The 16,697-nt window shown below is 38.4% G+C and overlaps 1 protein-coding gene across 1 annotated transcript in view; it reads right to left on the minus strand.

Annotated features, from left to right (window-relative positions):
• The window catches only part of MGAT4A (alpha-1,3-mannosyl-glycoprotein 4-beta-N-acetylglucosaminyltransferase A), a 75,627-nt gene that overhangs the window by 27,828 nt on the left and 31,102 nt on the right, over window positions 1-16,697 (minus strand). Inside the window, exons 5-8 of the mRNA XM_080612216.1 lie at window positions 4,350-4,396; window positions 3,722-3,835; window positions 3,023-3,098; window positions 1,099-1,213 (exon numbers count right to left, since the gene is read on the minus strand). Of these exons, the coding sequence (XP_080468342.1) occupies window positions 1,099-1,213; window positions 3,023-3,098; window positions 3,722-3,835; window positions 4,350-4,396 (352 nt within the window). The remainder of the gene's footprint in view (window positions 1-1,098; window positions 1,214-3,022; window positions 3,099-3,721; window positions 3,836-4,349; window positions 4,397-16,697) is intronic.

Raw genomic sequence — 16,697 nt, forward strand, 5'->3', positions numbered from 1 at the left:
GCATTCTCAGTTCTCAGTGCTACCATTATGGGTCACTGAGTTAAAGATTAAGTCATTCTCCGGAAAGCAGACCCAAAGTAAAAACAAGAGAGCAAGAATTTCCAAGAGAATGACTGAACTTGGACTGCGCTTTACCTGTTGCACGTAGAACTTCTTTCTGTTCTGAGCTCAACTTACAGCCCTTGCATTGGAATCATTTGTGTTGACTACATAAGGAATCTCCACAGTTCGACTTAGCTTTTATTTTTTCCTCACGTATCTCCAGCTTAGTGCCTTTAAACAGATCATGACACATCACTTTTGTGATTTTTTTTTTTTTGACTAGTGAAATCGCTTCAAAACTTCTCTTTCATGGCATTTCTGTTATGTCTAGTACCTCTCAATAAAAACATTAGCGTAAGAGCAAAAAAACAAAGTCATTTCAACAGCATCCTAGTAGTCAATGCACAACAGCCTGAGATCCTGCATTAGCTTCTCTCACTGTCATTCACTGCAAATGACAGATAGACTCTAACTACACCTAATAAGGAGCAGACTGTCATAACTGCTCCTTGATTGATTAGAAAGGTGGAGACAGAACAGGCTTTGCAACCAAGACAAAGTGATGCCTGCTGATTCTTGGAAATTTTGTTACAGACACCAGCGAAGTTGTTTTAGGTGTAGTTCTCATGCTTTTTTATTTTACTTCAGACAGGTGTGCTCTAATGACATTTTGTTTCACAGCAGCTGAATTACAAGTAAGTCATCCCTTGCAGTTCAACTGTATTTTTATGAATTAACTAACTTTTGGTTATAAAAATGCTCTTTTCCAACAGTTTGAGTCATACAAAAGTATACAAATGAGTATACTCAGTCATACAACAGTATATGAAATAACTCGGGGGCACTTTGAGCAGTAGGGGGGGAAACCAAAAAAACATACAGCAAAACACCAAAACAAAAGCCTGAGTTAAACCAGAGTTCCTAAAAAAGCCAATGAATTTCTACTTCTTGGTCTATTTCCAGCACAAAGAAGATAGCTTTGAAGTCAGATCACTATTAATTCACAGAGTCTGAGGATGAATGTGTTCTTTTGAACTAAACTGAACAATTTCTTACCAATGAAACCCAGCTGAGAAAATTCTAGAATCATCCAATCTTCAGAAGCAAGCTGAAGTGCAAAATTTTTTATTGTGCTGAAATAATTCTGCTTGACAACGATGTCATCTTCAAGCTAGAGGAAGATAACAATGACATAGACACAAATAAAACGAAGAGCCAGCAAAGCAAGAGGAAAAAGTACAGCTAGGAAATTCTGATTTACAATATATTGCTAACACATGGCCATATATTTCTAATGCAAGCGCTGCTATAAAACCTAGATGCTATAGACAAGAATAACTATTGTAGGGGTCACAGTCAGTCTATTTGTGGAGAACCATTATCTTTCTGTAGTAAGAATCCACAAAGGTATTCCAACTTATTACTTCAGAACATTACTTTCCTAGCTTCTCCCACCAGAGAAAAATCATCACTGAAATAATGCTAGACTAAGTGACATTACCAGTAGAACAAGTAGAATAGCTGTTTTATTTGTACACAAACATTATCCTATTTATTCATGCACCTGACAGCACTGAAAGAATTTCTCCTCTGCGACAAGAAGCTAAGAGACATTGTCTACAGAGGTGAGATTCATTTCACCTGGCTTTAGGTGTCCAACAGAATAGGTGCATAGTTCAAATTAATCATCTAGTCCAGGCAGTTGAACTGTCCAGATGGGGTGCTACAAGCCCTTTAATTCATAGTAAGCGCAGGCCAGTGCATTAAGGATCCTGATTCTTCTGTCCTTTCTCCCAGTGTATTCCTGCTCTCCCCCCTAGTGAGACACAGTACCAAAGTCTAAATTAAGATCATAAGTGCAGTTACCCACTAAATCTGCAATACCTGTAGGTAAAGCTTTTACTTCAAAGCAGCAAGACACATAATTAGGGACAATTCTGAGCTAAATTAAAGCAAAATTGCTTAACTCTGTTCTTGAAAACCTCTTTAAAAAGGAATACAGAAAACAAGTCTAGCAACACATTGAAAATATTATCTATACACAACAGTCATTAGCGTGACCAGCAGGTCGAAGGAGGTGATCCTGCCCCTCTACTCTGCTCTCATGAGACCTCACCTGGAGTATTGGGTGCAGTTCTGGTGTCCTCAACATAAAAAGGACATGGAACTGTTGGAACAAGTCCAGAGGAGGGCCACAAGGATGATCAGGGGACTGGAGCACCTCCTGTATGAAGGCAGGCTGAGAAAGTTGGGGCTGTTCAGCCTGGAGAAGAGAAGGCTGCGTGGAGACCTCATAGCAGCCTTCCAGTATCTGAAGGGGGCCTGGCCTATAAGGATGCTGGGGAGGGACTCTTCCTAACGGATTGTAGCGATAGGACAAGGAGTAATGGATTCAAACTTAAACAGGGGAAGTTTAGGTTGGATATAAGGAAGAAATTCTTTACTGTGAGGGTGGTGGGGCTCTGGCACAGGTTGCCCAAAGAAGTGGTAAATGCCCCATTCCCGGCAGTGTTCAAGGCCAGGCTGGAGAGAGCCTTGGGTGACGTGGTCTAGTGAAAGGTGTCTCTGCCCATGACAGGGGGGTTGGAACTATACGATCTTAAAGTCTTTTCCAACCCAAACCATTCTATGATTCTATATAAATTAATGCTGCACTTGCCTTCAAAAGAAAGTAAAACTGGATTTTAGCTCAAATTCCATTTAGAACTGTGCAGGTGGATTTTGCCTAGGCAGCTGCCTGTATTCCTCACTTTTTTTACTAAGCATCTTAAGAGAAAATTAGTCACATAGGACAAATTACTTTCTACTTCAAAGGCAGTGTCCTCCACAAATTACTTCCTCATATACCATAACCTCCATATTTAATGCACTCCTTCAACTATGGAATCAAGTTCTACATGGATCTTCCTGATGCGACCAGTAGCATAGTTTCTCAACACTCATTTGAAAACTTGTCTCAAAACAAAGAATATAAATTTACCTGAATGTAATAAACCCCCTTTTTCTGAGCATACATCATAAGAAAACAATAATCCAAGTTTTGTTTTGTCCTCCATCTGAAATGAAATTAAAAGCTTAAGAATTATGAAAAAAATTATGAAAAAATAAATTATGAAAAAATTAAAATATTAATACACACTAGCAATGAAAAGTAAATGTCACTATAAGGAATGATGCATGCTAGTGAAATATTAGAGGAGTTGCTTTTGGCATTGTTCCCTCAGGAAATCCTCTGTCTGAATAAAAGGAACAAAGCTTTCACCTTATGCTTTAATATAGACATAAAACTGGTTTAACTTGAATGTGATTTTGTGAAAATACCCTGACATTTCACTAAAAACAAATGTGCATTTTAAACGGTAATTCAGCTGGAATTAATAGGGTTTACACTGTATTTCAAGAAAAACAGTAAACAAAAAAGTCTATATAAAGTCTCAGTTCTCCTCACAGAATTTAACGCTAAATGAATTCCACCAAGCATAGCATTAGGCTCTGATCACACGCAGAACAGCATGCAGATAGGAATGAGATGGATTCAAGGAGCACTTTTAGCATCCCCACACTTTCAAGAATTACAGTAAGAAAACATTTCAAGAATTCACATCCCACTTGCCATTTCATAAACAACAAAAGCTGGGTGTGGGAGGAGATGGGAATAGATCTGAGTGAATAAACTAACCTCACTCTCTCTTTTGAGTCTCCAAATGTCTCCTTCAAGTTTGTCAAGTCAGGATAGTAAGTTGCAGGAGGGGCTATTACTTCCACCAAGCCAGAATTCATCTCTGTAGAAAACCTGTCAATAGAAACATCCTAAAATCACATGAGAGAGTCTGAGTTCTGTAGACTTTCTGCTTGCTTTCTGTTGGTACAGTTATTGTGTCTGGTTACAATGACTTAACCAAACAAAGCATGTAAAATAGAAGTATATAAAAAAATATAAGTATATAAAAAGTGTTGTTTTCCTTAGCATCTTCTTCAGATCAGTATAGCCTCCTGCCACAGATGCCACAAATTTCCATGCATGCCGAAACAATCCCATCTGTTGATGTTGCATCAAATTCAATCCTATTTATTGTTTTACAATTTAGCTGACTGAATCACTGCCCCTTAATCTGTCACCTATTAAGTTTTCATTCAAACGTCCAAACCCTTAAGAAACAAAAATTCATGATCTCATATTTCCAGAATACTTTTTATTACTTACAACAACCAGATTTAGGAAAAAAAAAAAAAAAAACAACCCCACCCAAAAAGCAAACCCACCAATAAGCTAAGAAAAACCTTCATTAAAATGAATGGCAACTTACTCTTTTTCCAGGCTTGCAACAACACTGTTAACATAATCAAGATCAGTCTGGAAAAACACAAGCACAAAAAACCCAAACAGAATATTTAACAGTTTCAGAGCTACATTTTAAAGCAACCCAGTAAAATAAACATTAGAGGTAGCTGTACTTGTAAATCAATTTCAGCATGTAAGATATTTGAGTAATATAGGAAAATATTGTAACTAAATCGCTGTAACTATGGCTTATGTGCAATGCAGAAGAAACTATTTTGTTTTGTAAACAGAGAAGAATAATATTTGCCTCATATCTGCACTAAACAAACAGTTCTAATCCAAGTGTGGAATTTTCTTGCAACCTCTCATGCTCTTAAGGGCAAAATGATCACGAGCATTTGTACAGGAAGAACTTCATATTATTGCTATATAATAACATATATGACACTATTACCAAGGAAAGCTTTCTGAAACACAAGGCACTGAACACACACTCTTCCTTCAAAAATGCATCTCCTAAACTTTACATTTAAAGCACGGATGAACCAACCATAGACAGCTAGGGTTGCTTTTTTGCATCAGAGACTAAATTTCAGGGACTATCAATCCTACCAAACACCCAATTCTTAACGATGCATAGATTCTAAAAATTAATTGTTGGTTAAAACACAGATCGTGACATTTTCTTAATGACTTCTTTGCCTTGGTCTTCACTGGCAAAGGCTCTGACTGCACCACCCAAGTCTTGGAAGGCGGACGCAGGGACTGTGAGATGAAGACCCTAGGCCCACTGTAGAAGAGGACCTGGTTCGAGATCATCTTAGAAACCTGAACGTACACAAGTCCATGGGACCTGACGACATCCATCCACGGGTCCTGAAGGAGCTGGCGAATGAAGTTGCTAAGCCACTGGCCATCATATTTGAAAAATCATGGCAGTCAGGTGAAGTTCCCAACGACTGGAAAAAGGGAAATATAACCCCCATTTTCAAGAGGGGGAAAATGGATGACCCGAGGAATTACAGACCAGTCAGTCTCACCTCTGTGCCTGGCAAAATCTTGGAGCAGATTCTCCTGGAAGGCATGCTAAGGCACATGAAAAACAAGGAGGTGGTTGGTGACAGCCAGCATGGCTTCACTAAGGGGAAATCCTGCCTGACCAATCTGGTGGCCTTCTATGATGGGGCTATGAAACTGATGGACAGGGGCAGAGCAGCTGACGTCATCTACCTGGACTTGTGCAAATCATTCGACACTGTCCCACACGACATCCTTGTCTCTAAATTGGAGAGACATCAATTTGATGGGTGGACCACTCAGTGAATAAAGAACTGGCTGGATGGCCGCACGCAAAGAGTTGTGGTCAATGGCTCAATGTCCAGCTGGAGACCAGTAACGAGTGGTGTCCCTCAGGGATCGGTGTTGGGACCGGTCTTGTTCAACATCTTTGTCAGTGACATGGACAGTGGGATTGAGTGCGCCCTCAGCAAGTTTGCTGATGTCACCAAGCTGTGTGGTTCAGTTGATACACTGGAGGGAAGGAATGCCATTCAGAGGGACCTCAACACGCTTGTGAGGTGGGCTGATGCCAACCTTATGAAGTTTAACCATGCCAAGTGCAAGGTCCCACACCTGGGTCGGAGCAATCCCAGGCATGGCTACAGGTTGGGCAAAGAAGAGATTCAGAGCAGCCCTGCGGAGAAAGACTTGGGGGTGTTGGTCAATGAAAAAATGAACATGAGCCGGCTTCAGTGTGCGCTCGCAGCCCAGAAAGCCAACCGTATCCTGGGCTGCACCAAAAGGAGTGTGACCAGCAGGTCCAAGGAGGTGATCCTGCCCCTCTACTCTACTCTCATGAGACCTCACCTGGAGTATTGGGTGCAGTTCTGGTGTCCTCAACATAAAAAGGACATGGAACTGTTGGAACAAGTCCAGAGGAGGGCCACGAGGATGATCAGGGGACTGGAGCACCTCCCATATGAAGGCAGGCTGAGAAAGTTGGGGCTGTTCAGCCTGGAGAAGAGAAGGCTGCATGGAGACCTCATAGCAGCCTTCCAGTATCTGAAGGGGGCCTACAAGGATGCTGGGGATGGACTATTCATCAGAGACTGTAGCGACAGGACAAGGGGTAACGGGTTCAAACTTAAACAGGGGAAGTTTAGGTTGGATATAAGGAAGAAATTCTTTACTTGTGAGGGTGGTGAGGCACTGGAATGGGTTGCCCAGGGAGGTTGTGAATGCTCCATCCTTGGTGGTGTTCAAGGCCAGGTTGGATGAGGCCTTGGGTGGCATGGTTTAGTGTGAGGTGTCCCTGCCCATGGCAGGGGGGTTGGAACTAGATGATCTTAAGGTCCTTTCCAACCCTAACTATTCTATGATTCTATGATTTTGGAAAAGTCTAGATCATCTAACTTGCCAGAACTGGCCAATTATTCAACCTATTCGCTTGGTCATATACATGCATTTCAGGAAAGAGTTTGTGAACTCATAAATGTTACTGAAAACCCTAATCTTTGCTATGCTTCCTATCTAATAACTTGACACACTATTTATCAGTTTTCAATAGAAAATTTACAGTCTATAGATCAACCCAGGTTCTTGTGTCTTATGAGGATTCTGGAGAAATAGCTGCCTTTGAAATGAAAGGAATAGTTCATAGTTTTTCCGATAAATTTGTAATGCATGTTATCATTAAAGGATTATACACATAGAGAATAAATCCCTCCCAAACATTTCTATAGAACCACTAATCTTGTTTGATAAAGGTGCTTACCCTTTGATCTTAAAAATCACCATTCCTATTTTTAAAGATTTATTTTTACGAAATCCAACATAATGCCAGTGACGCACACTTTTCCAAAAAGGACAACAGTGGATTTCTTCCAAAACCAGGTTCTAAATACCACAAGGACATGTGAGTAGAAAGCATGTGTCATAAATTTTTCATACATATTTTCTTCCTAAGTGTTATGCCTAGTGCTGGACAGAAGTTCTAGTAAGCAGGGAAGGTGTTCACAATTTAAACCTCATCTTTCAGTGAGTTCCACACACAGAGACTAACAGATCCATATGGACCTTGATATATCACTAAGTCTTAAAATACATGTATGGATTGTTCACACACAGTTCATTACTGGAATGGAGTTTAAGACATAACTTCTTATGCTGTTTGTGACAGTTGCAAATCAGTGATCTAGGGACTACCTAAAAATAATTTTAGTATATCCATGTTTAACTGAAACATTTCTCTCTTTTTTTAACCTTTCAAACATAAAAAATACAGAAATTGTTGTTTAGTCAGCATACAAAAAAGACAAGCAATTTGAATTTCTATTGGCACACCAAACTTCAATTACCCGGTCTAGCATTAATAACTCAATTATTTGTTAAACAGACCATACTGCAATTGTATAGAAAAAGGCAAGATTTAAAATATATATATATATTAATGCATATACATATACAGAGCAGAAACACAGCTAGTTTCTATACAAGATTCCAGAGATTAAAATAAATGCCTAACTTCATCCCAGCTGTAAGCATATGTTTGGTCACAGGTCTGTGCCTTAGTGCACATCTCCTGAGAGAAAACATGGTTTTGATGGATTTTGAAGATACACCATGAAGCCTTGCTAGTGCTTTTAAGCCTTACATACATAGAATTCACCACAATCAGAAAAGAAAGAAAAGTCTGGAATAAGAGGGTTTTTTCCCTACTTTTCCTTATTCATTTGTGTCCTTCATGCAAAAGGTTGGCAGTTTCCCAGGCAGAGCTGCAATCACAATAGCTTCATGTTAAAGAGATGTAGTCCGTAATCTTCCAGTCTCATACTGTAATCTGTGCTGGTGTCACACAGCATCAAGATGCTCTGGTCTAGCTGCACTGAACACGAGATACGGCAAATACCACTGCTGGTTTAATAAGTAGCCTTCCATCTGAATCAACAACCACTGTATCAACATAGTGCAAAAGGAGACACCATTTTTAGAATGAAAAAGAACATTGAGATTAAAAGAGTTTGTGCCACTTTTCACATGATCAAATGCATTAAAAACTTGATATCCTGCCATTATTTCTAAATAAGCAGTTGTATTTCAGCAACATCTGAGATTCAGGACCAGGATTTCAACACCAAACTCTTCCCCTCAGGATAGCAGGTTGACTGTCACATTTCCACATCAGAGAGCTTCCAGAGGCAACCAACTCCTCTCATTACCCAGCCTAACAGTGCGTGGGATCTTTGCCAACATGTTTCAGCTGTGGGCACATCCCAGGGAAGGCGGCACATGTAAGTTATTTCACACAACCCTCATGAAATAAATATGAGAATATGCACTAAATTTGATCAAGCTGTGACTATGCCCAAGGGAAGAGTTAACTATATCGAAGACTTTGCAGGGTAGTGATGGAAGGAAATCAGGATTAGATAATTGCTCTGACCTAAGGATCTTCCAAGCCATAACAACAAATTCAGCTAGTAACTGAAAGCAGGAAAAAAAAAAACCAAACAAACAACAAAGCAACAAAAAAAAAAAAAACACAAAATCCAAACCTATTATTGACCAAAACCTATTCCCCATTTTTGAGGAAGAAAGTGATTGCTGCCTTGACAATACAAGACCTAAGGTCCTCTTTATCAACCTGCAGGACACAAGACTGCATAAGGAGTAACACTGTTGTCTTCTGCAAGAACCTTGAACAGGACAAGACAAATCCAGATTAATCAAAAGGAAGTCACCCATGAAAGACAAAGTGCAACTGTTCTTCAGGCTTCCAGTGAAGATCATCTGGTAGATACTAGGTTGACTTTGGAGCAGCTATGATGAACTTAAATTCTGTTTCATGGCATCAGTGCTGCTTGCTGCTGTTGAAAGGAAATGTCACTGGTGATCCCAATCAAAACAGCACAAACTGAGACTGCAGATATGAATGGTTTTGTCTACCAAACCAGAAGGCAATAACAAACCCAGAATTTTTCCTTAGTAAACTCTTAAGGTTGAAGACTAAGTAATCTCTAGGACTTTGGGACCCAAGAAAAAAAAGCAAAAAATAATATTTTAAGAGTTAGTTCCTTTAAAGTGATTAAATGCAGAACAGTGGTAGGCCACAACCTAAGAGTTAACAGTGCCAGCCACAAAGATGAGCCTTATCAACAATCACACGAAGCCTTACAAACAAGTTTGTCCTGTTTGGTAGATCGTGGGGAACTAATGAAAGGCATAAGCAGAGGTGGTTACTTCAGTATCAGCAGTTCAAATCTTTATGCTTGTTTTTACTTCCTAGCCATATGAAATTACTGATCTCTGAGAGAAAGCAAGAACACCTGGAGTGAGACATCCTCCTCTTTTCATTCATACCAAATCAGGCAAAAGATTGACCCAGGTCAGCACCCTGCTTCCAGCAGTGGCTGCCATGAACAGATACATAGCAAAGAGTAAGAATAGGACAAGCATACACAATACACCCTCCTGCTGCCAACCACACTCCAACTATTTTCAATTCAGGTTACCTCCTGAGACAGATGTGATTTTGTGTATTCAATATTCCGCAGTAGACTCTTCTTCAAGGTACCTCACCAGTACCGCCTTTGAGCCTATCTAAACTTTGAGCAAGAACAGAAGATTCTAGCTTATGAGATCTACAGACTCTCATAAGCCTGTGAACATGGCAACATCTAAGGTTTAGCTCCTTACATCAGCAATTTTGACGAGACAGACATATAGAATGCTTTGATGAATCTTTCTAAAGGAAAACTAAAAGAGTCCACTGTGGACCAAACTGAAGTTTCAGACTGTCAGTAAAATAAGTTTTTAATTTTCCTCAGTTTTTGTCAGATGCTGCCCTACAATTCCTTGAAGTACCTTCTCTAGTTGAGATAAGGCTGCATCTCAAATTTGCAATTATTCTAAGATTTGTCTGAACATTGTTATTCATAACAAACACAAGGAAACAGAGTAGCAATGAACTTTCCAATCTTTTTTACTGATTTTTATGAGTGAGCATGTGCATAGCAATGTATTAGCTAGCAGACAAAACAAGAGGTTAGAAAGTTCTGATTAACAGCCAGCCAACTGTCACACTAACCCAAGATTCTAGTTTTAAGAATCAACTTAAAATTCCAAAGGTTTGTTGGTTTTTTGGTTGGGTTTTTTTTTTCCCACCTCAGGCCACCAGGAAAGGAATTAAGATGCAGAATATCAAAATATTACAAATTCAAGAAGAAAATCTGCAGAGAAAGAGGGGAGAAATTCAGACATTAACTGTACAGTATATTCTAAACAATGTGGTTTACCTAGGCTGTTAGGTTATGCAGATGTTAATTCTTGAATGAAATCTAATAGAAGTAAGTCTTAACTTACTCAATAACATCTTCCAAAAAGAAAAAAAATCTCTGGGAAACAACCACGCTAATCTGTAAAGTGCAGTCATTTCATTGCTTACTAATTTCTACAATTTTATTTTGATCTTTCATCATCCCTGTAGAATAGGGGTGGAATAATTTTACAATGTATTTTAAATAATAACAAACAATGCAAACTTGAACAGCCTCCAGAAAAGACAACGCAAATGTGTATTTGCCTTGACATGATGAAAGTACATAGGAATATAGTAACCTATATACAAGGCATTGAAACTCACACAAGAAAAAGCAGCCACTAAAGTGGAATTTGAACCTATTTTGGGCTATTTATGCAGTGAAGAAAAGCCCTGAGGAGTAAAAGTGCAGCAGTGGTTGCAGTAGTGTACAGATACAAATAAAGCCTAAGGCAATAATATCTGTTTCAGTTCAACAAATGCAGCCAAAAAAAGAAATCACTTTCAAGAAAACAGTGCCTGCTTTCAGGTCTGAAGCAGCAAGTTCAAGTTAAATACAGGAAACATGAGAACAACATGCAAAGCAAAAACCAGCAACGCAGAATACTGTCCTAACGTAGCTGTCTAATGTTACATAAGCAAAATTTTGCCTCTGTGTGCTACATGAGCTAACGACTTCCTCTCCCTTACTGAAAGTCCACGCTCTACCACACAGGTAAGAAATATCTCTCTCCCATCATTTCTGTGATTAACCCAATTCACTTCAGGACAGGGTTTCACAATGCAAAGCTTTTGGCAGCAATAGCAGGAACACAAGTACATTCTTGTAGCACTCCATTCCTGCTTCTCCCTACGCTTGTGCCCTGCATGTCAGCTCCTCAATCGTGAGGGCATACATCCATACAGCCTGTGCTGCGAACCACACCACCACACCAGAGAATAAGTTTAGCTTTTAAGAAGGCCAGCCAAAAGAAAAAAAAAACAGCCCACAAACAAACAAACAGAAAAATCAAGGGACAGTTCAACTCAGGACATTCAGATGCAAATTGTTAAGTGTCATACACTCTTCTGTTAGTTTTGTGTGTATTAAAGATGATGCCTGGTTTGTAGAGTCTGAAAAAAGCAGCGTATGTGGCCTGGCAACCTGAGAAACCTTTTTGCCCTTGGGTGAGCCTGTAAATTGCTAAAAAGGTTTAGATTATTTGTTTTCCAGAAGATAGGTAGTTGCTGTGTACAGTCAAAAGCACCGTTCTATGATAGGTATCCTTTATTTGAAGGACAGAAGCAATTTGTCTTCATTGTCTTTAAGCCAAGGCAGACCACAGCAGCAAAATTTGATAGTGTTGCCCAGAACTCAAAGTGTCAATTCAGTCAATCATCCAGGTCTGAAGTCACCTACTATAATGCTTCTGAAATCAGATTATTACTGTTTCTTTCCATCTCACAAATACACTAAATGAAAGATAGATACAAAGAGAGATACAACTCTGAAAACGGTGATGTTCCCTTACCAGAAGCACCAGATAGTTACTGTGGCCAAGGTGAATCTCAAAAGGTATCTTAAAGAGAAGCACTTAAGTCATTCAACTCTAGGGTTTGAGAAAATACCACAATCCTGAATTCTATCTTCATGCTGAGGCACTAAATTTGTCACAGGTACATGGAAGCTTTCAAATCCTGTCAAGGATGTTTTCTCAGATCTAAAAAAGATTATCACTGGTTTAGTCCTATATAAAAAACTTTGCTACTCCCTGTCATGCAAAGAGGAGCATAACATCCTATGACGGTGCCCAGTATCAGCAGTCACTGCAACAGCAGTTTAAACATCTCAAATTCTCACTGTCAGGCCAAGTTACCATTCCACATAAAAGAGCTGTCAGTTATCTAGAAATTGTGGTCATCCTGACCAGTTTTGAATGAGATGTCCAAAACAAAGGCTACCATCTCTGTAGGCCTTTAAAATTACGTGGTGAATATAATGTTATCATATTACACAACAACCTTGTCTAGCTTTCTTTTTAAAAAAAAAAACCCAACATATATATTACATATATATATATGTAATATATATGTATGTGTACGCTAAGATCTACCGGTCTTTCTCCAACTTGAGACATGTAGTCAGATCTTTTGAGGACTAGGAACACACTCTACAGGGCAGCTCTCAAGTTTTCAACAACTAGCTGAATGGATGGAACTTCTCTGATTATATTAATACATCCATGTTGAGAGCAAGAGATACAAAATACTCCTTTGTTTTTTGTCAAGATATCTGCTGATCAAAGTGATATACAATTCAGGCCCAGAGCAAGAATAGGTAACAATACAAGCTTGTTTATTTTGCTGGAAAAGTTTTACATATTGTACTCCAATATTAATACATGCAAAACAGTCTCAGCAAGGTTTGATCCAGTATGTGCACTCAGTGCTTAGTTTGCTGAGGCTTTGTTCATACCAGAATACAGGATGGTAGCTTGCTGGGTGCTTGTGTCACACTGACCCAACCAGTACAGAAGCTTTTCCAAAGAATAAAAGGTTCTCCACAAAAGGAGCACAGAGACACAGGGAAAACACTATTGAAAATCAACATGTTTTAATTTAGCAGCCACTGTTTACATCAAGAGATGGCATGGTGACAGTAAAAGATAATCAAGATATGCAAGCTTTTCTAGCCTAAGTGAATTGTACACACATGCAGCACTAGAATAAGATTTGAATAAGCAGTATGCAAGAAAGTGTAACATAAGGCCTAGTGCTCCAAGAACAAATAGCTGGTCAACCACTCCCTATAGTCAGATGCAATCAGTAGCATAGAGAATTAGCAACACACTTTTTCATACCTGTACTGTCTTCTGATTCTTACTGAAATTATCTGCTTTTCTAATACTTTTTGTCAAATCAAGGGCTTGTAGTCTTTCCAATATACACTGATTACTGTTTATACAAAAGACTGCGCTAAGTGCAGTCACTGATTAATGAAGTGGACTGACAATAATTTGTGATATATTTAGAATAAGTCTGAGATGAATTTTCTTCATGGGAAATGAGACTCCCCACAGGAGAAAAAAAAAAAAAAAAAAGCCTAGATATCAGAAAAGCATTCTTATTTCTCTCATATTCAGTAATGTGCGTGTATGTATGTCTGTTGTTCCACTATGATGATACTCCAAAACCTTGTTTCCCATGTTAATTACAAACTTTATTAAATAAAAATACTAGATGACAATTTTAATCTGGAGTTCATAATAGAGCCTATAGGGTTTCTTCTGATAGCAAGTTCTCATACAGAGAAGGTTAATGAGATTTAAATTGTTTGTTTCAAGTTATCTGATGAGCCTATGTATTAGCTATATAGTGAATAGCAGTGAAAAATTAACTGCACACTGAATCATGCCTATTTATTAGTCATCCTAATGAATACCTACAAATTGTTCTGCAATAAAGTTATTTTAACAAATTGGAGAACAGACATATGTCAGTTACTGTGACAATTGCGGCTTACTGTCAAGCAATTCTCGTAATTATTTAAACTGATGATTAGATATCACATCAGCTGAGATATTTTAGAATTCCCTGAACTTCCAGTATGGAAATTTACTGCGTATAATTACATTACTGAGAAATATCCATACAGTAAATGAATATGCAGATCTCTATTTAGCAACCATAATGCATCTATATTTACCAGCTCATCTGTTTACACTGTTCATGCTGTTTGCAGAAGGCCATTAGCCTTAATTTTCAACTTGTTTTCTAGTAAAAAAGTCAAATTTACAAGAAAGGACTGAGATTGAACTGCTAAAATACTAGCAGTATTAAAAGAGTTTTCTAGGGTGCTTAGCTCAAAGGGATTACAGCCCGTGACTACAGCTCCCAGCAATGCTTCTTAAAGACTGCCAATTTGATTTCACAAAGTCAGCAAGAAAATACTAAAGTCCTTTTAAAATACCATTTTTCACATAATTCTCTGGTAAAAACAATTTTGTAAAGTCCCGTGCTTTTTTTTTTTTTTTTTTGTTGGTACAAGCTATAGACAAAGCACAGATAGTCATTTAAAGCTCATTAGCAAAATTACCTAACCTCACACTATGACCATTTCTTGCTCTACTTAAACCGCACAGAAGTTGAGCAGCAGCTGTTATCTTTTTTCAGAAACTTTTGCTGTCCTTTTTGATACAAGCATAGTTGGTCAAAGCTCTAATGTATTATTAAATAAGCGTTCATTAATGCACACAAGTTAATGACAGCAATAGTGTAATACATTTTAGGGTAGGAAACCCCACAGACAAAGCAATTTTGAAAGCTAAAGCCCTTCCTTTTGTTAAAGGAGAAACAGAAGTCCACCAGGGAAACAGACCTTCCTTCAACTAGCCAGAGAAATTGCTTCATAAACCTACACTTTTCATCTTGCAGAAGGAAGCTGAGATATACACCATAACTCAGAAAAAGCACAGCATAGTTGAAGATGAAATATTTACTGTTCCTTATTAATCATTGAAAAAGTTCCCTCTAGCAATTACAAATCAAACAATAAGATATTGAACTTAAGAAAACAGAAACATGGTCAAAGAAATAGTAAAGCAGAAAAAGACATAAAATTGAATGGAGTAAAGAAAAAGAAATGGAAATCTAAGGAATGATTATAACAAGACAAAAAGTTAAACTCAGGTTCTTCAAATTTCCCCAGACATTCATGGCTGTGGTGCCCGTATCAGATGCAAGTAGGCACATAATGCTGCTCTCAAAGACAGAGATAACAGAGGGCAACGGCATCCCAACAGTTCTCCTTAGGCACAAAAGCCATAGCTGCCATGCTAAAATGTTCACTTCCTTTATGGTCAATGTTGTAGAATCATTCCCAAGATGAAAGAGAATTTCACACCACTAGCTATGGAAAATGTGGGTATAGCAATATGGCTTGCCTAAAGCAACAAGAAATCTTATGCAATTTTGGGACACTTCTAAGTTTTGTAGAAGAGGGAGTCAAGTGATAACACAGAGTGTTTATAACTCAAACCTCCTTAAGCAAAACAAAATGAAACTTCAGTTTTAAACCTTGAAAATGAAGCTACATAAAAGGCCATAAAATTACTCCAACAAACAGAGTGATGAAAAACTCAGCATTCCAGTAATTTGGAATGAATTCTGTTCTCTTGATATTCTGTATAATTCTCTTGATACTCCATACAAATGTTTTAAGAGCATTTGCTGCAGAAAAGCAGGATCTATCCAGACAGATAAGTTTATGACTGACTGTCAAGAAAGAGAAAGCAGAACAATTTACATCAGAACACTGTAAGAATCAGTTCTCAGGTACAGGTAAAAATTTTGCCAACTTTTCAAGGAAAGCTTTAGAATGTGCTGATAATACAACCAGAAGTATTAAAATGCCTATCTATTTTTTCACTGATTCATCCCTGAATAGACACTGGCTCACAGGATTAAGATTGTTTTCAGTAATAACTAGAGGATTTGAATTTTCATCTATGGGCCTCACAGAACAGTGTTTCAGTAGAGCACTATATGATTAGATGGATGATGGGCAAACATATACACACATTTCCCACTCTCCAAGTCAGATTTCTAAGAAAAACATACAGATCAAAATAAGTACACGCAATTCCCAGCAGTCAACAGAATTATTTCTGAAAGCACTCGATCATTTTCCTAAATTTGTTTTCCACTAAATCAGAGCCAAACTGACCAAACAGTCCAACTGAACACTGTTTGAATTAGTCTGTGAAAAAAGCCTGGACTTAAAATATCTGCACTCTCCAGAAAATAAACCCAGTAACAATCTGTGCCTAATATCTCAAACTGCAGCACTCATTTGATGAAGGACTGAGCAGTAGCATGAAGAAAATGGAAAGAATCCTCCCTATGACAGCAGAGTCACTTAGCTGTTATTTTGATGTTGAAGGAATAAGGTTATTAGCACATCCCTGTCACTATGCATAAACAGAAATATCCAGGCCACTGAATCTGTGTCCATTATTCCCTTGATAAATAGACAAATCTGGGCTCTTCAGGGTTGTTTCTATCAGAAATACAAGACTG

Source organism: Psittacula echo, assembly GCF_963264785.1.
Source record: "Psittacula echo genome assembly, chromosome: 3".
NCBI classification, from domain to species: domain Eukaryota; kingdom Metazoa; phylum Chordata; class Aves; order Psittaciformes; family Psittacidae; genus Psittacula; species Psittacula echo.